The sequence below is a fragment of the Anopheles maculipalpis genome, chromosome X (genome assembly GCF_943734695.1).
Source record: "Anopheles maculipalpis chromosome X, idAnoMacuDA_375_x, whole genome shotgun sequence".
NCBI lineage: Eukaryota > Metazoa > Arthropoda > Insecta > Diptera > Culicidae > Anopheles > Anopheles maculipalpis.
In genome coordinates, this window is record NC_064870.1 from 12,745,848 (window position 1) to 12,770,194 (window position 24,347).

Here is a 24,347-nt window from a genome sequence, read left to right on the forward strand (position 1 = left end):
ACATGAGATAAATAAACACACGTTAATCTATTTTATACTTTATCTTTTGCAAGACGATAAACAGTAGCTGCAAAAGAGAAAAAGGGCGCAAACATTCCATAAAGAGAGCTTGAATGCCTTTAACAACATAAACCGTTCTGCGCATGTAAGAATTGTAACAATCGAGCAAATGACTGCTTCTCCTTCCTTTGCCCCAATTTTCCTTTGATTACACACTATTCACTTCTGCTCCTCGCTCAGACAAACACTAATTTTCTGTCCATTTTCTTACCACGTTTTTTTCTGTTTAAGATTAACTATGAGTTTTTCTTTTTTGGATTAGAACTAGTTTCGTTTCGTTCGCAATTGTTTGCTGTTTTGATTTGTTTGTATTAGAAAATCATACTCCCTCCCCCCCTTCTTCTCCCGCCTCACACCAGCTCCCCACCAGCGGGTTCCATTCGCCGCGCTTAGCTGTAATTGACCAGATCAAGCGTGGAAAGGGAAGCATTGACCCCATCCGTCCGGCGCCCGTTTCAACTGTCGGTAAGGAAAAGCTTCTTGTGCTCGTCCGGTCCACCACCGTTCATGGTGGTGGTTGTGCCGAGAACGGCACCGGAAATGAACGACGGATGCCCATCGAGCAGGGCAACACCCCCGCTACCACCGCCACCGGCACCCATCGCACCGGCCACCCCATCCCGGCCGTGCTCGTCGTTCGGGATGGAAAAGTGTCGGTAGGAAATGAATTCCGGCTGGTGCGGTTGCTGCTGCCGTTTGGCCGCCTCCAGCCGTTGCTTCTTAATCTTCAGCCAGCCGAGCACGGAGATGAGCACGATAAAGACGACGATACCGAGACAGCAGCCAACGATGAGCCCGAGCCGTCGGGTCAGGATCGAGTGAATGATGCTGCGGCCGGACATGCCGTCCGCCTCGGCCAGCGGGTTCGGCCCGATCGCATCCAATGTGCGGACCTCGGTACAGCGGGACGTCGGTGTGTCCATCATCAGCGAGAGCAGCGTGTTCGAGAGAGACGCATCGAGTTCGCCGGCCGCGTAGCCACTGTGGACGGCGGAGCCACTGTTCAGGATCTGGTTCTGCAGCTGGTTCGATTGGTTGAGCAAACTGTTGATATCACTGTGGTACGTTAGCCAGCTGCCGAGACCGAGCACACAGATCAGGTACCGTGTGTTCGAGGACAGGCGGTTCAATTTGGCCGAGTTCGAGGAACGGTTCATCGTTTTGCCGCGTATCTGGGTCAGGATAGAGTGGTAAATAGATGTAATATATATTGAATGTTTTGCTACCTTTCACATGAATTGTTTAATCAACTGATAATATTTTGAAACTCTTCGTTCACTCAGACTTCTTGTAGTCAGAGAGCACCCTATATAATGGAGTCCAATGATGGCTTAAGCCAAACAAGAGCATCAGTATTAGTTCAACATGATACTGAGATGCTGATCCGGTCTTAAAAATCTCCAAAAATTCAGAATTTTCTTGTTTCTTTCTTGTTTTAAAAATGCTAGGAATAATCTATCGCCAGATGTGGTAGCAATCTCTGCCTAAAGCCATGATAAACTGCAAAACTAAGTTTGCATCCCTTCCTTACTGGAGAAGGTTTAACCTTGCAAATTGCATAAATTTAGGCGTTGGAGAAATAAATTTTGCTATCATTTTCCCTTGTCTAGATCATTAAATCAAACGAGTGGAAAATATATTTACTCGAAAAGGACATCTCAAACAGTTCATTATGATAAAGTTGTCATAGACTATGGTTTACTTTAGGCGTTTACTTTTCCTTTACAACACACTCACTCTCAGTCACACACAATCAGTGATTGTTCATCCTTTCTTTGCACAACTGTAGCGTTGTTTGCTGTAGCAATTTCCTCTCAACACTCAACAGGAGCACTACTACTAGCTTGCAGCTACTTCTTCATTAACTTCATTCATCGTTCATACCTCGAATACATCAAGAAAATCAGTATCAACGAACCTCGTTCACCGGTTCACCCGACGGCTAATGGATCACTTCCCGATCTGTAACAAGTCAACACACACACACACACACACTCCAAACTTTCTCTACTTACATCCTCGACCGTGTCCAGCGAATGGTAGATGATGTGGTACCCGTGCAAACCGGAATGTTCCCGGCTCTGCCACGACACCAGCACCGAATACGGCTGTATGTCCTGGATCGCAATCTTCAGGATGAGCGGCACGTCGCAAAACTCTTGCGGTTCCATCGTCAACAGCAGCTTGCCCTGCACCTCGGCCGGCTGCTCGCACCGTACGTTGTCGTAACCGCGGGCCCACTTCCGGTGGTCGCTCAGCCACTCCCACAGCTCTTGCGTATCACACGAGCACACGAGCGGATTATCTGCAACAACAGCACCAACGAAAAAAAAAAAAAGCAAGGAGAAACAGAAAACGTGTAAAAACAGTAAGTTCCATTACGTGAACGGGAATGTCTGCTAGCAGCTTCAAGAAACAGTTTTCCAATCGACAGTAAAACAGTCACCAAAGTAATCGCTGGAAGGTGGAAATGGGGTACGGGCGCTCCACGGGTGAGTGGGAAAAGTTTCTGCAAACTTTCAAGAAGGGTTTGTCCTGCAAACCCATCCTCACAGGACACTAATGAACGGCTCATAATCGTAATCGTTAGCAGAAATCGAAAAATCAAAATGTCCAACGGCATTAGCGTCAGCTGGGGGTTTATTGTGACCGGACCGGTATGTTGGTTGGCTAGCCGCACAAAACTCCAATCAAACTTTGCCACATTAAGACAGGACGGGGCGAGGAGAGGAAACCGAAAAGCAAAACGTTGGAAGGATGAGATAGACGATAAATATTTATGATAAACCATCAATTCATTTATTTTACTTTAGACGATCTCATTTTTGTGTCGACCGGTGACAGCAACGGGCATCGAGGATGGGAAACGCCCGTTTAAACACCCATCGTCAAAGTCCTGGGAGATATCAACTATTTCGTCTAGATTACGGTGTGGTTTTTCGGCTAGCACAACAGGTTCGTCATTCCCACCGAAACAAACCCCTTTTCGAGTTTTCTTTTTTTTTTCGTTCGTCTGGAAAACATAAAGACTTGCCTGATTGTTTTTCAGCGTACGAAGGTGGTAGAAATAGTACTGGGACAGAAGTCAAACTTTTGCTTTGAACAAATCCCAACCACCGAAAAGTAGCCGTCCGGTGGGAGTCCTGGAAGTTCGGTACAAGTCGATTGTCCATTCGTCGACTTGTTGCGTCGCTAATGCTTTGGTGTTTTTCGGAGGGCAGGAGGGGAGATAAGAGTAGGGAGGGGAAAGCGGGGTAGGGGGCCTGTCTTTTGCAACATGAAGCAACATGCTGCTAAGGGGGAAGCAATAAAATCGATTCCGAAGTTCCAGCAAACCGAGCCAGCAGAAGGACTGGCTGTGTGTGTGCGTGGTGGTAAGAGTTGCGTACGGAGTCACGAACTACCACATACCACATCAACGGTAGAGTAGAAGTTTCTCAAGTGGAAAGCGCTCCAATGAATGGGTTCGATGCCTTGCAATCGGTTTGACAGGTCATCGGTTAGGTTGCTGCACGGCTGTCGTTATGTCAGTGTGATAGCAACGATTCATTGGTTGTAAATTCTGAGACATTCGCTAACAATCAGATAGTCTTTGCCCATACAACACGTAACATTTGAAGATGAACATTTAGCTCAGTAGGTTCCTGGAATACATATCAAAGGATTGATAGACGAACAGTGAACTAGTGAAACCCTTAAATAGCATAGTTTGCCTTTCCCATTGCATACTTCTAGGGGAGAAAAGGATACATTTCCATCAGCTCATTGCTCAACCTACCTTCCAGTCGCAACTGCTGCAGATGTGTTTCGAGTGGCTTCAGCGCACGAAGCGGTGCATACTCAAAGTAGTTTTTCCGCAAATCCAACGTCGTCAGCGCTCGCAACGTACGGAACGCATCCGACGCAACCGTTACCAACCGATTACCGTACAGATATAGCTCCTGTAACGCACCCAAATGTCTTAGCGCGTTCTTGTTGATGCGCTCGAGCTGATTGGCGGACGCGTCGAGTACACGCAGCTTCTGCAGGTCCTGTGCAAACTCGTCCAACTCGCGGATACTGTTGGTGGAGAGATTTAGCGTCTCGAGTAGCCGCAAACCCTGCAACCGTTCCTTCGGCAGCAGCTCCAGCTCGTTCGCGCTCAGATCGAGCAGCTGCAGGCTGGCGAGCGCAACGAACGCACCGGGCGAGATACGATTGATGCGATTGTGGGATAGATGCAGCCTCTGGACGGCTGGGTACAGTTCAAAGTCTTTGCTCGTCACGATCGACAGGTTGGTGCGGCTAATGACGAGTTCGCGCAGATGAGGAAAGCGTTGCTGGTCGGCATCGGCCGAGATGCGTTGCAGTGGATTGCCGGTCAGATTAAGCCACGCTAGCCGTGCGAGCGATGCCTCCGATAGGGCGAGGTTAGGAATGCGTCCAAATCGGTTCAGTGACAGATCGATACGCTGCAAGCTTACGGAGTGTTTGAAGAAATTCTCCGGCAGCGCTAGCAGTAAATTACCACTCAAATCCAGCGTATCCAGATGAGGCAGCGTATCGACTGTGAAGCCGCCGAGTGTGGTTATGCTGTTCGCGTGAAGATCCAGCGTTCGTAGATTGGGCAAACCGCTCAGCTTATAAAAATCAATCCCGGTAAGCTGATTCCGGGACAGAGTTAACACCTCCAGCGTAGAAACATTCAGCAGCGCAAGATGCGGAAAATCCACCAGACGGTTCCCGTGCAAGCGTAGCTCCTTGAACACGTGCAGCCCGGCAAACGATCCTCGGCGCAAAACACGCAGCTCATTCTCACTGAGATCCAGTCGCACGAGATTAACGTTGCGTTGGAGCAGTGCCGTGGGCAGATCGCCGATAGCACATCTTGCCAACTCCAACACCTGCAGCGAAGCTAACCGCTCGAGCAAACCTTCCCGCACGAGCGAGAAATTGTTGGCCGAAAGTCGCAACGTACGCACGGGACTAGCATCCAGGTGGCGCAATTCGCTCGCATGTAGGTAGTTCTCTTCCAGCGTTAACTCTGCCAAGTTGGATAATCCACGGAACGCACCGGGCTCCAGTCGGGTAAGGTTGCATCCTCGCAGATTCACACTGCTCACCGGCAATCCAGGCTGCAGTGAGTCGGCACCGAGTACTTGTAGGTTGTTGTAGCTAAGATCTAGTGTACGCAGACCACGCAGCGTACCGAACACATTGGCACGCAACGCACCGAGCAGATTGTGTGAAAGGTGTAATTCTTCAAGCTCACCCAAACCACGGAACAGCTCCGGCTGCAGATCGCTCAACCGATTCCACGACAGATCCAACAGCTTCAGACGCGTGAGCGCATCGAATGTACCGGGCTCCAGTGCTAGCAGGGAGTTGTTGCGCAAGTATAGCTTCTCCAGATGGACCGTCTCGGCGAACAGTTGGCGGTCAAGGGCGCGAAGCTGATTGTGCTCTAACCATACCATCTGCACGCTCGTCTGCCCACGGAACGCTTGTGCGTGCAGGTGTCGGAGAGAGTTCCCACTAAGTTGTATCGAAAGTAGGGCCGATTCACTCACGCTTTGCAGTTCATCCGGTATCGAGTCACCTTTCGTGCTGATTAGCTTACCGTGTGTCGTAACTGCCATTAGCGGTGAATGGGCTGGTGAGTGTGGAGGCCCACCGGCAAACACCGCGTCCAACTCTTCCAGCACATTATCCTGCAGGTTGACGTACTGCAGCTGTGGACAGCCTCTCAGTGCCCCGCGCTCAATCACCTGCAGCTCGTTGTTCTGCAGGTGCAGCTCCATCAGATCCGTAGCGGGTGCAAACAGTCCTGCCCGTATCTGTCGCAAACGGTTTCCATTCAGCCGTAGCTCACGCAACTTCATCTGTCTCCGAAACAGTCGCTCGTCCAGCTCGAGCAGTGCGTTTGCGTCGAGCGCCAGTGACGTAAGGCTCGGGGTCGACTCGAAGAATTGTACCGGAATTTTCTCCAACAAGTTGTGGCTAAGAAACAGTTGCTCGAGATTAGCGAGCGAACCCAATGCATCACCGTCGAGCCGTTGCAGAGCATTGTGCTCTAGATAGAGCACCTTTACACCAGTCGAGTTGGCGAAACAATCATCCGTCAGCTCGAGAAGATTGTTCTCGCTAAGGAAAACTTCCCGCAGCACTGGCAGGTTGGCGAACACTCCGCTCACGTAATGCACGTGGTTACGGCTCAGATCCACCGTGTGGAGGCGCCGATTGCCGGCAAACACATCCGGATCCAGGTAAACGATCCGATTGTGACTCAGGTCTAGTGATTGGAGCTCGTGCAACGACACGAACGCATCACGGTGTACCGTTTCGATGAAATTGTTGTATAGCGAGAGAGTCTTCAGGAATGGGAATGCGCCGAAGATATCTGCATACAGCTCCACGAAGTTGTTGAGGCTTAGGTCAAGGAATGAGAGTGAGCCGAAGCGTGTGTAGCTGTCGTCTGGTTGTAGCGATGCAATCTCGTTCATTGAAAGACGCACCAGGCGTAGGTTTTCTAGCTGACGGAGGGCTAACGTCGGAAACTGACGTAACCGATTCTCGGACAGATCCAGCTCGGCTAGCGACTCTTCCAATCCGGCTAGCGCGTTGGTGGGTACACGTTCGATCTGATTACTCTTGAGATTGAGCTTCACCAGATGTAGACCATGGAACGCATAGTCGTCCAGCGTGGTAATCTCGTTTGCGTCCAAATCTAGCACCATTAGCTTTTTAAGCCCTACTATCGCTTTTGATGGAACCTATGTAGACAAAAGGATAGAGTTATCTTAATCAGGACTAATCCAATCAAATAAATGCTCAAAACTGCATAGGTATCTGAGAATGTTTCATATTATTAAAGATACTCTAAATTTTTGGTCGAAATAGTTCAATACATACCTGTGTCAGCTTCCCATTGATAATGCTAAGGCTCTCCAGATGCGAACGTAACGGTAGCAGACTATTCTGCTTCAGCTGCTGCAGACTAGAGTGAGAGAACTGCAGATGCCGGATGCTAACGTTAGCACCAACAGCCAGTTCCGAACCTATCCCGCCACCGGACACCGTTGACGATCCCTGGAACAGGTCGGCGGTAAGCGTCTTCACCGATCGGTCAAAGTCATACACGGACAGTGACTGTATCGGCGATGAGATGACTTGCAATGTCGACCGTAGCGCCGCAAACGTAATGCCCGGACACTCGAGAAAGATGCCTGCGAAGGTCGAGCAAAGGAATGATCAGAATGGAATGCATTAGTGTGGTATTGCTAAATTTTGGATGAACTATTTACAGGGCCATACAGGCGGGAAGATTTATTTCACCTTCACCGAAAATTACACTACCCGGAAGCTGGTGGAATGGATGGGCGGATAATGAGCGGAAACAGGCGATAGAAGCCGTGTTTCCTTGCTAGCTGTGAATGTCCTTTGCCACAGCTGGCGATTATGGCGATTATTGCCACAGCCGTTGCGTAGAGCAGTTCCGGTACCGGTGTCGGTAGGGTTATCTAACGCCTGAATCTATGCAACCAAACGGTATAATGGTAAAAAGGGATGGGAAAATCGATACGTACGCAGAGAGAGAGAGAGAGTGAAAGAGCGACTTGGAGTTGGTAATAAAAAAGTACATACCATAACTGCTTCATGTTGCTAAGCATGTGAGCATCCTCCCGCATCTTGCAAAAACGCTCTCCTACCCTGCATGCTTTCTTCGGTTTCTTTCCCAGCTCCCATATCTGCTGTGAACTGTACACTGAGCTCACGCTCATCATTCGAGTGCTGGCACAGACTTCGAAATGAAATTATTACGTGACGGTACATGAAGTACGGGATGCGGTGTGAGCGGAGGATCAGTTATCTGGTAAAAGCATTGCCCAGAGTTACGAAACGCTCGGCCAAACACATTCAACCAGTCATCGTCTTGAATGGTACCTCGGTACCATCCAGCCAAAGGGCTTGATAAACGAAGCACCTTAACGTAAGATTTCAGTGCTCGGTACACCGATCCGGTCAGCAGCGGGGCACCGGAAGAGCCGGACATCACCCGAGAAGGACCAGAAATCAGTCAAGGATGAACTATGACATACATGACCGCATGTCCGATCGAGACAGATACACACGCACGGCACGAAAGAAACCGGCTTCCGTACAACGACACGGATACAACATCAACATCACACATGCCCATTACCCGGCACTTTCGTACTCGGCGTACCTCATAATCTCGTTCCTGCGTGCGGTGAAGCGATTTCTCTAGCCATCCGACGTTTATGACGAAACAGTTTTGGGCGGGCGAGGGCAACCGAACGGTCACAGCAGCCGTTCCGGTTAAACATGCACACAGACAAAACCGAATGTGCTGTTGCTTTTTGAAATTTGAAACAAGCGGACGAACGAATAATCCTGGAATTGTTATGTTTCATACTGCTGGTTCCCTGCTTCTCTTGGCCCCGTGACTGCAAACGGTATTTGCTAAAGCGTAAGCCAAAGGCGAAGAGTAATTTGCTCGCGTCAATGTTCTGCTTGTATTTTCGTTTACTCAAGTCCTCCAATCCCAGTACAACTCCCCCCCCCAACTCCCCTGCTCCCCACCCACCTACATGTTTACTCCATAAAATGCCTGCATCCCCATACTGCCATGTAGATCGTCTCTACTGGCTAAGCAACCCGGTACGGTAATGTCTGCTGTTTGGACTAAGACCTCATCGTTGCCCTATGCGTTAGCTACTTGCAATTCAATCTCTAATCTTTAAGCTCTAAAACGACTAGAAATTGCACAGCTCAAATCAACCGAAAATATGAATTTGCTAGCTTCTATTTTTGCCATTTATTGCGGTGTTTGCTTCAGTTTTAGTCAAGCTAAATTAGTTTCAATATTTCCGAATCATCTCTTACAAATTAAAAACGAATCATTTGTGAAGGCGGTGCATAACTTTAGGCTCTCAACAATAAAAAAACCAATGGCTCACATACATTAAATAAAGTTTCAAAAAAATTATAACCTCACTTACCGTCCTCGAATTTGTAGCACGGACACGCTGAATTTTCCGCAAAGCTCGGACACTCGATATCGTTCACAGCGTACATTGGGGCCGATCCAATTTGCTGGCGGCCCTTGGTCGCTGTCTCGGATGCACCGCCCCGAAACCGTGTCGTACCACTGCCCGAGCTACGCAGCTGCAGTTCCTCCATCTGGCCACTGTCGACGAGCTGTATCAGCAGCACGAAAGCTACTGCTAGCAACCGGCGCCAGCCAGCGCCACTGTACCCGGGCCACAAACGCATCGCTTCGCAATACACTCACACGTCGGACGACGTAACTGTCGTGCGTTTCTTACCACTAACCGTGCGCGCTTGTACCGGGTGGCTTTGGTAGGGGAAATTACGATTACCGGGCATTCCGGGCCAATGGGTGTTGGGAGTGTGGGAACCGTGTGTGAGAGAGATAGAGAATGATGGAGCGAAAGAGCAATTGCGGACACACCACACCGATTGTATGATGAATTTCGGGCTTGGGGCACTTATTTTTAACACTTTTTAGCACTTAGTTTTCCACTCTGCTCACTGGCACAGTGATTGTGGGAAGATAAGCTGTAAAGACACAAAATAAGAACGTTTGATTAGTTGACTGTTACTGCTACTAAACGAAGAAAAAGATTGCATCTAACATTTACATTACGCCTACATGCATGCAATCAGCACAGATTGAACGGGTTGGATAGTTCGGAATCATTCGCATGACATGACCAACCAAGCGGGGATTGGTAAGTCTGAGTGGCGCCGTTGTCGCCTGCACCACCGGGCCACCCCTAACTCAGTCGCAAAATTTACAGTGTCTATAGTACTATAAGAATCTTATAATCTTATCTGTATAAGATCTTAAAAATTAAACGAAAACCTTGTCCCAGGACTATACACTAGCATGGAAATAAAGCTATCAGCTACTCATAATGATGCCGAAATAGTAACCAGTACAACAACTAGTGCATGCTCTATTCACTAGAAAGGGACTGTGTTGCCAGAAATTAGTACCTCTATCAATCTGCAACTGACTGCAATGAAAACTACTCCCCTCCCTCCTTTACCCGCCATTTTACAGAATTGTTCCTGGAATGCTGGAGCGCATCACAAATGTTTCAACTAAAATGAGCTAAAACACCACATTAACCAGACAGTTTTCCAACTCGGTAATGTAAACTCTTGCTCACATCCTTGACCATGCTCGTTAACCTTACTGTAACAAAACTATAGCGTTACTGAAGCGTTCGCGCCTCTTCCCATTGACTTACTTATGAAACCGTTTAATATCAACAAACGGCAATTTTCGCTTTTCACATACCGTACTTGGCTAGTGCTAAAGGGGGTTTCCAGATTCTGCCTCTTTAACAGCAAATTTTCCTAAGCATTGAAAACAATTTTCATTTCAATACATTTTTTATGCACTGCTGTGTCGTTTGCAAAATGCTCGGAAAAATATTACAACCCGTACTTTCTCGGTTTTTCATTTGTACGTTAGTTTAAATGCTTTGAAAAAAAAAAGAAGAACCATTCCATCCAACCAACCGACCCATTTCCTTACCCAAAAGGATAATGATTTCCTCCCGGCTTTGGTTTTTTTGATTTTTTTTTTTTTGTTCAACTTTTTCTATTTAACAGTTTCCTGCATCGGGTCGAGTTTGCTTACTACCGAGAGTGCAGACGTGCGCAGACTGATGCCGCTAACTTTATTTTTACCTTTACACCAGCTCGTACCGGTACAGTGGCGTCGGCGTCATACCGCGGGAAGGGCGCACCACGGAACGGAACCGTGAAGGCAACAAGTAAACTGCCACGTGTTAATTTCCAAGAAAATGAGCACCGCTGGTAAGGATGAAAGTGACCTGATGTTCGCTAACGGTAAAACGTGGGAGGCGCAAGGTTAAATTTGTGTTGCCTTTAAGAGTACGGCAAACCTGAACCCGAAAACCGTTGCGGAAGTGGCACACTTTGATGACTTTTTATGTTCGAGTTTCTACGGCCAGTATGATGTGTCCATGTATGTGTGTGTTTGTGTGTGTGTGTGTGTGTGTGTGTGTGTGTGTGCAGCAAAAAATATGGAGAAAATAAAAACGATTCGGTACGTCGAACTTTAATTTGTGTGTTCTGAAAGGAAAATTTTTGATCATGGAGATCTCTAAAGCTTTGTGAAGTAAAATTTACTTTACTTGTGCAGCGTTCCAAAAAGAATTGCGTGCGAGGAACATCTTGGAATAGGAATATTTATTCAAAAAGCTTCAGTGTGGCAAAGCGTATGGTTTTGCTTATATGATATACTTTTATTAAATTATTGAAATGTACATGGAGGCGCCTGGTGTTCTGGCTTGACCAAGATGCACAACTTCAAGATTTATTAATTCAGGATTTCGGAATACTAATTTAATTGCATGGTTTTGATACTTCTTTTGTGAAGCAAAAAATTTAATAATACGATGATCAAATAAATTATTGATAATCTCTAAGAAAATCGGTTACCATCACAACAGCACAACCTTACATCAAAATTATGCAACAGACAACCCATCAATCCAACAGAGTTGTCCACCTGTTCCACGAAAGGGGTCCCATTGTTTGCCCTATATTGGAAAATGTAATCTCTTACATTCTTGCAGAAAACCTTGCTCAAGAACTTGCCATTTACTCAACAACATCGAGCAAAGTCGCTTGAAGTTTTCAATAAATAATGCCAATTCCAATGAACAACTCACCCTAACTTCCCACTGCATACGAAAACAGCATCCAACGGTTACCCTTATCTCTCCTTCACTCCCCGTGCGGGTTTACTTTGTGCACAATCTTTAACCTGTGTTCCCCGTTTTGTCTATCTATTTTTGCCGCTTAATTCTCTATTTTCATAGGACGCGTGGGCGGTTGGGGAGGGGGTGGGGGGGGATTGGAAGGGCTCCGCAACGAAAGCATTCACGTAATTGGTTGCACACAGCAAAAAAAAAAAGACCAAAAAGCACACACTAACTCAAGTTCGCTCAAGTTAGCTGCAAGCGCTCGCTACGTGCGATATCGAAAGAGCGCACAGCACAGAAAGAAAAAGTCATCCTTCATGAAGCACGCGGCACAAAATTAGGGCAAGCCCTTTGGGATTGTGCGTCCGCTTCCATCATTCATCTCAGCTCCACGTACCAACTCTCTTCCCTCCATTCTCGCCCTTGTCCCTTGCAAGGGACGCGCTTGATTCGTTCGGTGCGCATCAGTGCTGTTCTCTCTCTCTCTCGCACTCTCTTTTGCTCTCTGTCCCTAGTTTCGATTTTATTTATTTTGTTCTATCCTTGCCCTGTTCCAGTCCCAATTCCGTCGGGCGCAAAAATTCTGAATAACGCTTTTGTGCGGCAATTGAATAGGTTTGCGGGAAGTTTCGTTTACTGCTGCTACTGATGAGGTTGCGACGCTGGTAGACGGTTGCAGGAAGCCTTCGCCACGCTCCCAAGGCGGCTGGTGCTTTATTCATTCGTTTGTCTCTCTATATTTCTCTCGGTGTCTCTTGGTATAATTTTGACAATTTAAAATAGGGGAAATAAGAAAATCAGACAAGTAAAGGTAGAAAATCCTAACGATCTATCGGTTTGAAATTACTGTGAGTTTAATTTGTTCCCGATTATTCTTTGTAATAATCGATTGTTTTTGTGGCTTTTAACTATTATCGTCGAAATTTCATACATTTCTTTGCTTCTTTCGTCTGATTTTATATTTTACATTTTGTCATTGTATCATGCCTCTTTATAAAACTGTTAAATTGGAAAGAAAAATCAAACCAAACCCTTTCTTAGGCAACACGCATTACGTGAGTTTTAGCACAACAGGATAGTATCCATTTTGCAGCGATCTTGCAGTAGAAAAGCACCATCCATAACTAACAAAACGATGCAACGCACGGTCGTTTGTCATAGTGTGAAAAAACAATACCACACGCAATACTGCAATGCTTGGTTTGGTTTGATTTTTTATGCGTTTTATTCAACCGAACTTGTTGTACGCTTCTTATCTACCATGAACAAATACACGCTACAAAACAAAATCTTTTTCACCCTACTAGCTAGCAGGCACGAGTAGCGCAGCCTTCGTAACGTTAAATAAATAAACAGTACAGCCCGCACACATTACTGTTTCCTGGTCGTAGCAGCAGCAGCAGCAATCGCAAGCGGTGGTAGCAACGGCAGCAAACCCACATTTCATCAAATATGCATATCATTTCCAGCCGAGCGCACACAACAAAACTTATCACGGCATCCTTTCCATTCCCACTGCGCTAAGGAAACACAATGGTTAACACGAGCGTAACGAAAGTCAAGTCAACGCGAAAGCGCAACGTGTAAAATGAAGCCATCAGCGGCGGAGTGCGAATCGCTGCCCTACCCCCTCCCCCTCCTCTCCCTCCACCCACTCCCCTGTTTTTTTTTTTTTTGCTTTGTTTCACAAACCGAAAAACCCCACCGCGTAACGCGCCCGGGATGGACGGACACACTTAAGACGTTGTAAATTTTAATAAAACCCATTTGTCTAGCAAAACACGCACCCCACGGGTACGGTTTGCCGCTTTAAAGGGGAGCAAGGTAAGCTCGCATTTTCTTCACGCTCTTTTTTTGTTTTGCCAACGAACCTTCGGTGGCTCAAATTCACCATTGGCAAGCGAATGCTCCGTGCGGCTGAGAAGCGTTATAGCGAACTAGCTGCAAAGAAACACATCATCTACCCAGCCTCAGCGTTTGTAAAAAGGAATGTTTGCGCGTGTGTGTGAGTGTTTTTTTTTTCTATCTGCTCCACTTTTTTCCCCTTCAGCGTTATGAATGACACTGCAGCAAAATAGTTGCCTTTTGCCATCCGGTGGCAGAGCAACCCGTGTCAGGATCCCGGAGGGAGCGATATTTTATGTTCTGACCCGCTTTTCGTTTTACTTTGGTCAATGCTTTTCTTGTGCTTTTTGGAATCACATAAGTGGAAGTGTGTGGTTTGAGCTTTTTCACAAATTTTAAAATGGTTATTCACTTTGAAAAGGCCACACGCTTTATTTAAATTCAAAACATGAAAACGCCTACAAGTATGCAACAAGTGCACACAGTGCGTTTGAGTAAGTGATAATCTGCACTTAATAAAATGAAAAATCATTAAAGAGGTGTTTGCCGCACAACATCTTTTAAATATCGTATTTGTGCTCCTTTAAAATGTGTGAATTACGAGATCCGAAGAAACTCATTAAAAGTCTCTTTATCGGAACTTCCAGGCAAGACCAAAAAAATAAAAAATAACAGCCAAACGTATGATTTATCCAATTTTTAGTATTCTTTCATCGAGATTCAGCCGCCCAAGTAGAGGGCAACTCGATTTGCGTAGGTTGGGAAGAGTTCAGAACCAGAGATCTCGAAGGATTGTGGAACAAAGACACGGTGGTATTGAAACCATTTTCCTAAACCTTGGCCGATGTCTAAACCATTCGTCAAGCTGTATTTTGCTCGTTGCCCTGTCCATTCTGTTACATCCTTGACTAAAGCAACCCAAGCCGCAAACCATTAATTAATGTAATTGATGATAATCCTAAGCCGAAGTCCAGTGGTACTACCCAAATGCACGCATCAGGCGCGCTGGCTCTCTCTCTCTCTCTCTCTCTCTCTCTCTCTCTCTCTCCGTCTAGTCCTCTTTTCTCATTAGTGTAGAGTACCACTTTTCGGGCCTACTTCATACATCAATCTTTTGACATACTAAAAAGCAAACAGCAAAACTTCGCCACTAATCGGCCTCAAATTCACTCCTAAGTTCACCAGTCCAGAGATCCAGAGCGAAAAGACACATCCTCCGCATTGCGAATCGGACGGACGGATGGACGGAATACACGGTGTCGAAACGAATTCTTGAGCTTGTTGCTGATAATCTATCAAATCGCTCAGCTGTAGCAGTTCAGCTGCCAGCCAGCAAAACACTGGAACCGACCTGTCCAAAGCTGTCACCAAACAGCGTGCAGCTTGCGAACAATCCATCAACGGGGATGCGACCTAATACAACACCACTCTGCAGATGATCTGTCTTTCTAGTTAACGAAAAGCATTACGGAGTGTAGCACAAGGGGTAGAATTACATTTTTGTATAGTAACAAGTCTCGATTTCAATACAAATCAAAATATTTTCAAGAATTCATATGGCGTGTGACAAAACAGGGGTGCATTATTTTCCTTTTGTAGCTTAAAAAGATTTAAATGAGCATCTTTTTAAGCATTTGTTGCATGCGTACGTATATTTATTTCTTTTTCTCCTCACGCCAGAAAGTATGCAAGCGAAAATTCAAAGGATTCTAAAACTTGATTGTTGGTTTGAACTTCAAGCTGTGAAAAGAGTGATATGAAGGATCGTCGTTTAAAGTTTGATTTAGTTTTAACAGCCTTTCTGGTCAACACTTTCCGTTGGCATGTGTTGGTAAAAATTATTTCAATTTCTTAAGCCTGAATGTATGCAAAGCGAGTTTTTCAAAAGCAAATGATTATGTTGTTGAAAATCATTGCTCCTAGAGTCGGTGCCAAACCAACATCGCATTAAAGCAGTGGCAAAATGCATTTCCTGAAAACGATAACTCTTCTTGCAAGAAACCCAGAGATAAAAGATGAATGTAATTAAGGTAACATCAAATAGAGAAACAACAGAGGAGAAGAAGCATACCATCATCGCTTCGCCGAAGAAAAGTATAAAATGCGAGAAAGAGTTTGTGTGTTTTCTCTCGCAGAGAGAGAGAGAGAGAGAGAGAGAGAGAGAGAGAGAGAGAGAGGAAGAGAACCTCAATACCAGCTTAAAGTCCTGGCAACATCGTACCGTGCCACTAATGAAAACTCCCCATTTCTTTGTGTTTTCCCTCTCATCAGGAATGTCTGGTACTCGCCGGCTGGCACACCTGAACGGTCCTGCTCCTGGCCTTGCTTCGACGGATAATCGTATGTTCAAAAAGGTATGCGCTTCATTGCACAGTACACACACAGACTCACGCTCATCTATACAGCCCCGTTACTGGCACAAAAAGACGATCGGTATGGAAATTATCCCATCGAGTAGAGAAATTTATAAACGGATGAAACGGCAAACCGATCCACCAGCAAGCGTATTCATCCTTGCTTTCTGTCCCATTTTTTTTATTGAACACCTTACCTCGACAGAATGAATGAAGGAGAGAGGAGCTTGTGGTGGGTGGAAAACAGGGAAGTGAAAAAACAACGGAAGGTGAGCAAGCCGAGAGTGTGATGCGCACCGCTACGGTTGAAGGAATAAACTTCATCACCGTATATTTGCAACCAAAGACTTCAAACGAAACACCGAAAAGAACAAACGGAATGAATAAAATTGGAACGAAGCACCGACGAGGCCACAGTCTGATTACTGAACACTTTTTTCTCTCTCTCTCTCCGCTCTTTTGTTTGCACTCCAGCAAAGAAGCAGATAGGAAAGGAGCGGGCGTGATAGGGGAGGTAAGGGGAGGGGAGGGGTGCGTGTGAAAATAAAAACGCAAAGAAGAACACAAGAATTCCCCCAGGGATTCACCTTCGCTTCAATAATGCTGCTTTGTAAAGCGTTCGAGATGTGCGAGATTGCAATTGGAAAACAGATCGAGGAGTGGAAAGGGAGTGAAATAGGAGCGATTGGGGGAGAGGGGAGGAGGAATTATTGCCCGAGTAAACAGGAAGGAAATATACATCCTCGGTGAGAGGTGGGGGGGGGGAGGTGGTCGCCGGACAAATGGGAATGGATAAATAAATTATGTTTTCATTTTCCCTTCGTTTGACACATGGCATAGCGGGGGTCATACAGAATGGCGGGCGGAGTAGTCTGCCGGTGGGAAAAACAAAAGCGTAAATTGTTGATGAAATGAGGGGCAGAGGGGAGGAGAGGGGAGGTCAAGGTGGTAAAGCAAAGAGATTATAGTAGTGTGGGGTTTTTATGGCGAAAACACCAGTTACATTCCAGATCAATGTGCAGTGCAAGTGTAGATCCTGGTCACGGCACCAGTGTATAAATTTCTCCGCGTTGAAGGGTGGCTCTGTAGTGTATTTGAGATCGAGCTTTTTTCTATGATCTTGTACCTAGTTCCTTACATTTTCTTCTCGCAAGCTGTGTGCCGTGTTCGTTGGCTACTCGTCATCGACTTCAATGGCGATTCTTTCCAATCATCCACTCTGGCCTCCCTCTCCGGGTAATGCTCGTGACACACGGCCGTCCATTGTCTGCAGCGCTGTTCTGCCGTATCGTTGTGGCCTTCTTTCGAGAGTATTGTATTACTTAGGCGAGTGTTATATTGAAATATTTCACCACTTTCGCTTTACCGTCCGGTTCTGTGGTATGCTGGAAGGAATTCTGGAAACATCGCACCGCAGCGAACCTTTCCCGCTACGAAGAAACCCATCCCTCCAGGGCTTAATATCACGACGCTCGCTGACGATCACATACTTCTAGTGCCGAGAGCAGTGGATGAAATTGAATGTCTGCTTCAATACATTCAAGCTCAAAGCTCCTTTACCAACGCAGCAATTCCAATCGCACGTGTGCAGTCTTCCAAAAATCTTCCAGTCATGTAGTTTACTTTCCTTTAACCTGAGATTATCTACTCAAAATCCGCTCTCGCTCTTCGCTCGCTCTCTTTCTCTCTCTCTCTCTCTCACTCTCTCTTCAAATAAATTAGTCAAAATGCACTCAGTGGCATGCCAGCAAAGAAAAAACGAGCCAAAACCCTAACCCGCCTCAACCTCCGGCGTACACCAGGAATTTCAAACCGTCCATTCCATTCTGCTTACCATGTGCAACATTCCAAAAACCCTCGGAAACACACGCTCAACGACGACGACTGTTGGGTTCTGTTTTGTGGTCTGCTTCAATAAATTGTGCCCGGCGACATTTATCAACTCGCTGCAGGTTTCGCAACGGCGCAGCGCCATTTTTCCATCTTCCCGTTTTCAGCAACCATTTTCATTGCGTTTGTTGTGCCCGGTCCGGTGTTCGATTTGAACCTATCTACATGCATGGGGAGGCGAAAAGCAGCAAGCACATTGCTGGTTTTTTTTTTACCGCAGCGAAAAGAGCGATTCATCTCCCATTGAGCATGGAAGACACTTTTGATCCTTACCAGCAACTTACTTCAATAGGTTTGTTGTTGTTGAGCTTTAATGACTATAAATCAAGAGAGATGCAAGTTTTTGGTTTTGTGTTAATTTATCACTTGGGGCAAAAATGTATCACAGTAGAGGATCATCTACAAAGAGACCCGGCTTTTATAGTGCATAGATTTGGAGAGGATTTGGGAAAAATTAATTTTCCAATTAAAGGTTGGTATTAATGTTTACATCTAGTCTTGTGTAAAGTAGCTATGTTTAAAGAGGAAAGATAAGCTACTCACTTACATTATAAGAGCTACGATTCCCTAAAATTAAATTTTAACGATTAAAATCCCTTTTTACGGACCAAATCGTTACGGAAATTACTTATTTGGGGTGATTTCAATCACAAATATTCCTAATGTTCGTGCAGTCTGAATCAAACCATTTAAAGAGTTATTATTCTCATTTCCTATACATAAATACGGACCACAACCATAATAGACTCTCGCTTTTCCTCTACTCTATTGCGACTTTTGCTTTAAATTTCCACTAGGAACGTACCTTAACCGAAGAAGAGTTGTTCAAGGAAATCCAACATATTAGATAAACAACAACACCCACACACGCAAACACACACACATACAAATATATTGTTTTCCTTCCCATAACTCTTCATTCGGTTACACTGATTTACCTTCCTGCCTAATCCACCACCACCCCAATGCCCCGTTTTTTTGAGGGAAATGAGTGGTTTTTCTCGATCTTGAAAATAAGAGGTGGGAAAAGCAAAGAGAGTAAAATTTATTATCTCACCCTCCTGCCCTCCTGGTTTCGGGTGACATTTGTAGTGAAGTTGGTGCTGCTGATGCTGCCGAAAAGCGACCACAGCTTTTGCGCGAATTCCCGAATCTCATTACGTGTTGCGAGCGAGAAATATGTTACCTTCCCACTTACTTACTCTCCCAGCCCCACCACTATAGCCTTTCACATTTTGGGTGTTTTTGTCCCGTGTTGAAGAAAATGAAGACATTTTTTTTAATGTTTTAAAATCCTCACTTAAGGACACTTTTCAGTCGTACGTTCGCTGGAAACGATATCAATTGTTTTCCGTGCTCTTCGTTTTCTCTGCCATTTTTTTATTACTGGGTGTTGATACTACTACCCTTATTTCATTTCGCACCAGCTCAACTTAATTTTTAATGTGTGTGTGTGCGCGCGCGTTCTGTATTTTTTTATTCTACTTCACTCCCTCAATTATAAAGAGGACGAAGATGGAAATTGTGTCACTAGGTTTTCTGCTCACGGTACAGTCTACGGCCAAGTAAATATTCACCAAAGAACTTATTACTTGTTTTGCTCACTTTTTTCTCCCTAATGAGAACTTTCGAAGCACAGGCAAGTTGGAAGATGGTGGAAAACAGCGGGAAATTCTGATGACAGGAAAGTCTGGTGCTCAAGGCGAACAGTCTTGCGTAAGTGCTGACTAGAGAATGGTAATATGGGCGCTACTCGAACAGGCTACTGCTGCTACAGTGTATGCAAACTTGGGTGGAAAACACCGGAAAGCAAGACGACACGCCCGAGGAATGCTATTACAAATGAAAATTTAATCCCTATTTAATGAAACGTGCTGCTGGATTCGTGTGCGTGTATGTGTCTTGCTTTGACACACACACACACGTGTGCTGGCAGTGTCATCGTGCTGCAATCGTTACGTGTCAGCTCTTTCCAATACCGAACCCACTGATACCAGCCATGACAAATGGTAGCAATTTCATGCCATTCGCTTTACAGCACACAGGAAGCACTTACCGCTTGTTCGAACGGGCTGTAAGCGAAACGATGCCCCGATGAAGATGGGACAGAAAAATTAGTCAATCGAGCTATTAAAGACCTGACACCAATATTTCACTGCCTTTAAAGTGATGCACGTTGCATAGATAAAGGAGGGAAGCTAATTCGTCAGCTTTAGCGAGCTTACCGATGTGTGAATGATCCAGCTTAATTGGACACAAATAAACACTTTACACAAATTACGGCAGGAAAAACGGGATGGTGGCAGAGTGATAAAGTCGCAATAATGCCGCCTTAATGATTTGATTAAAAATGTACCAAAGCAAATAAGTGTAAGAATGTATTACAAAATGTATTACAAAACTGCCTGTAAAAATAGAAACCTTTATTGCGGATTGAGATGTTTCCTAATCAATTAGTTTGAAAAGGCACTCAAACTTGTCACACGCCAAAAAAAAATTACGATCGTTCAGTCAGCAACAATATACAGCTTGTAACACGCGCTTTTTTGACATGTTTGCTTCACTCTAAGCCGTATTTTATCACTTTTAAAAATGGTCAGAGCAGACATTAGCCGAAACCATGCAAACAAAAATTCTCTGGCATTCATCCAGCACAGTCAGCGGCATTCCATGTGCATTTGCTAGACCCTTCAAGAAGGTACCGTTTTCCAAAATGATCGTCTAACTTTTCGACCCTAACCTGGATGTCATCGAAAAGAAATGTGATATTATTAACAGAGCAACAGATTTTTTTTCTTCAACACTTCAACACACGGACAGAAAGAAATCCCGCCTGCATTAAAGGGGAACCTGGATGGAAGGAAACCCCCATCCAGAACTGCTGCTCCACGGAAAGCTTCAAACATAAAAACCCCGAAAACAAACATAGCACGATACCTTTTATTCACCACATTCCAACGCTTTCGGCCTTCCGGATTCAATCATGTCGAAAAACAATGCCCCCAATGCCTAATTCTCATGGCCAGGGGGGGGGGGGGGGGGTGTAAAAAGGAAAACTACAAAACAACAGTCGTAATAAAAAAAAACACACACACACGACGATGCACCAAAAGAAAAACAACAACCGACAGCATAAACTAGAAAAGATCCTACAACAACAACAAAAAAATAAACCAACCCCAAAGCGACCCTTGAAAGGACGACCTTTTAAGAATTGGTTTTCCAAAGCTGATAGTCAATAGAACAACCAACAATAGAAGCGACAGCAGCAAAACAGAATAGAAAACACATCGAGACCCCAATGCGTGGCACAACGAAACTAAAGCATCGTCGTGCCCTCAAAAGCCCGGTTCCAAAGGGATGGGAAAATGGCGAAAGCGAGAGTATTCTTTTACATCGATGTTCCGACACCAGTAATCCACCCAGATCTCTAAACGGGTGACACTCACGTTTCCCCGCGTTCAAGAACCCTCAAATTTCGACGCCCTTAAAGAAAAAATCCTGCCAACCTTTCAGTTAGGGTTGAACCGAAAGGGATAGAGCTGAACAGGAAAAAAAAATATTGGAAAAATAAAAGTTGATTCAAATAACTGTTCCGAAATCGACAGAAAACGCTACCATCCACCCCCAGTATGCTTCTCTCTCACCGCGATTTGAGATGGTGTTTGGACTTTCCACTTGTTTCTCTCACTCCGCTCTGTGTTCAGGTTTGACAAACGAATCGAGCAAGTACAAGAAGAAGGCTGCTGTTCGTTTCGATATTCACGCCATCTTATACTGCTCGAAACGCAACCCCCACCCCAGCTTTGAAAGGGTGAATGAGGAGCAAGCAGGAGCTGAAGAGGATGTTGATTTCCCAGGAAGAAAAAGGGAAACCCAGTTTGGCAGTACCCCCCTTCCCCACCCCCCACTCCCCATTTCCATCACCTTCCCGTCACCAATGGATTGTAGTTTTCTGTCACCACCATTCCGATGATGACCGTCGGCCATTACACCGATCGGCCGGTTTTCCGTGCGTATGGTTTTTTTCCCCCTGTTGGCTACCATTTTTTTTTTTTTGTACATTTCGATTACATTTTCGTTTCATTTTGCCATCGTGTAGGCCGTGCCTTTTACGTGCCTTGTTTTGTAAATGTTTCATTTGACGGAGGGTCAAGAAAAGTCCGCCTTTGGCGGCAGTGTTTTGGTTAGAAAGGGAGTGATAGCGGGTAGCGGGCGTCGGAGATGTTTTCCATTTTTGTATTTTTTGTTTTCTAGCTTTACAAATTTTACACAACACAGCCTGTGCTAGTGTTTGTCAGATTTTGTTATCAATCGTTGTTTTGAGGAACAAACAATATAGCAAACACGTTACTGAGAACTGTTAGATCCGGTCTTATGTTCACCCTTCATTAGGTTCATTTTCCTGATTCTTTTGTGTTGTGTCTAAGAAAATTTGAGATCGAATAAAAAAAAGACGCTTTTCAAATCGTGGCCAATGGAGCATATGCGGGCCACACCGCACTGATTGCAGCAGTACGATGATAGTCTTATTTGTAAAGCACACTTTTTTTACATTTAATAACAACCAGCACTCGTGACCAGAATACAATAGTATAATTTGAAAATCTTGCTCGTAAAAACATAAAGAACCTTTCTCTTTCACAACAGCTTAACCTGTTCATGGTTATAGTGTATGTATCCTTTTCAGAATATAAATAATTTAAAAACTTTTATATAATATATTTTATTGCTTCAAATAGACATTGCTGTAAAAGCTTTGCCCCGACTAGGATAATTTCAATGATGTAGTTTTCACTTACGAATTTACGATTGAAAAGTAAAATTATTTCCCTCAATATTTGAACTACCGAACCTTTCAATTTGACTGGTTTCATACCTTCCAAAAGGGTTTATTAACCATAGTGAAATAATTCGTCTATTTTTCATACATGACTTTAACACTTTTGAATTTGTAAAAGTCTTCATTTCTATGAACTTAAGAGTTAAAAATCTTATCCTATAATGATATGGAGTTACGTCAAGGGCGATGCTGCTTGAAACAAGAATTTACAAGAAATAGAACTGCAGAACTACGACAGCCAGCATGACGATGACGAGGTACCCCCGCCATCCTTGGACGAAGTCATCAGTGCCATCAAACAGCTGAAATGCAACAAATCATGTTACAAAGCGATGGGCTGGTGGCCGAACTGCTTAAGATGGGTCCGGAGAGGATTTCCGCCATCATGCATCGGCTGATTGTTAAGATTTGGGATCAGGAAGACCTACCGGACGAATGGAAACTGGGTGTCGTACACCCGGTGTACAAAAAGGGCGACAGGATGGACTGTGCTAACTTCCGGGCCATCACAGTTCTGAATGCTGCCTATAAGATCCTGTCCCGAATACTCTTCTGCAGACTGGAGCCCCTTGCTACAGATTTCGTCGAAAATCCAGCTACCAAGCTAGATTTGTTGGAGGCAAATCGACAAACGACCAAATCTTCACTCTACGGCAGATCCTCCAAAAATGCCGGGAGCATCAGATCCCTACGCACCACCTGTTCATTGACTTCAAGGCGGCCTACTATACCATAGATGCAGCAGTACGGATTCCCTGGGAAGTTAGTACGGCTGCTAAAGGCCACTATAGACGGGGTGCAGTGAAAGGTAAGAGTTTCGAGCATGCTGTTGGAATCGTTTGAATCCCACCTTGGTTTCGCGGATGACATCGACATCATCGGACGGATAACTGCGGCGGTGTGCGAGGCGTACACCCGACTGAACCGCGAGGCCAGTAGAATTGGATTGAGCATCAATGCGACGAAGACAAAAGATCTGCTTGCCGGAGGCTCTGACCATGATAGAGCCCGACTCGAAAGCAGAGTGTCCGAAGGCGCATTACAGGTAAATCGTGCCTACTTCGGACACTACAAACTCCTGCGATCTAGAAGACTCCACCAACACACGAAATGCACGATTTACCGTACCTTGATACGTCCGGTAGTCCTCTACGGGTACGAGTCTTGGACTATGCTGACGGAGGACGCCAATACACTCGCCATTTTCGAGCGGCTAAGGACTATCTTAGGCGGTGTGTGTGAACAGGGCGTGTGGCGAAGAGAATAAACCATGAGCTAGCTGAGCTGTTTGGCGGTTCTGATATCCTGACGGTAATCAAAGCCGGAAGGATACGTTGGCTGGGGCACGTGATGAGGATGCCGGACTCATGCCCCACCAAGAAGGTGCTCGTCAGCGACCCGTTTGGCACGAGGCGTAGAGGAGCACAGCGTGCTCGGTGGCTGGAGATCGGATGCAGCCCTAGTCCGAGTTTCCTGGAAACTGATTGGAGACTGGGCCATGTTGACGCAACGTGCTCAATCCTGAGCAGGCCAAGAAGAAGTAATACTTTGATCATTTTGTTGTCAACGATTTGGATCTTGAAGGCT

The 24,347-nt window shown here is 45.4% G+C and overlaps 1 protein-coding gene across 1 annotated transcript; it reads right to left on the reverse strand.

Moving 5' to 3' along the window:
• Positions 1 to 440: 440 nt before the first annotated feature.
• Positions 441 to 9,336, reverse strand: LOC126563525 (chaoptin). Its single transcript, XM_050220174.1, has 5 exons — positions 9,063 to 9,336; positions 6,952 to 7,265; positions 3,839 to 6,812; positions 2,076 to 2,365; positions 441 to 1,232 (listed from the first exon to the last, which is right to left on the reverse strand). The coding sequence occupies exons 1-5, from the start codon at positions 9,334 to 9,336 to the stop codon at positions 516 to 518; spliced, it is 4,569 nt and encodes a 1,522-aa protein (XP_050076131.1). The 3' UTR covers positions 441 to 515.
• Between the last annotated feature and the right edge of the window lie 15,011 nt (positions 9,337 to 24,347).

What these genes read in the sequence shown, in the direction of transcription:
- LOC126563525 (XM_050220174.1), bottom strand. Translation starts at nt 9,336, where the DNA reads ATGCGTTTGTGGCCCGGGTACAGTGGCGCTGGCTGGCGCCGGTTGCTA. An exon ending in GTGCTACAAATTCGAGGACG is followed by an intron (nt 7,266 to 9,062) that starts GTAAGTGAGGTT and finishes CGACCTTCGCAG; the next exon opens with GCATCTTTCTCGAGTGTCCG. An exon ending in CGCTGGACACGGTCGAGGAT is followed by an intron (nt 1,233 to 2,075) that starts GTAAGTAGAGAA and finishes ATCCTGACCCAG; the next exon opens with ATACGCGGCAAAACGATGAA.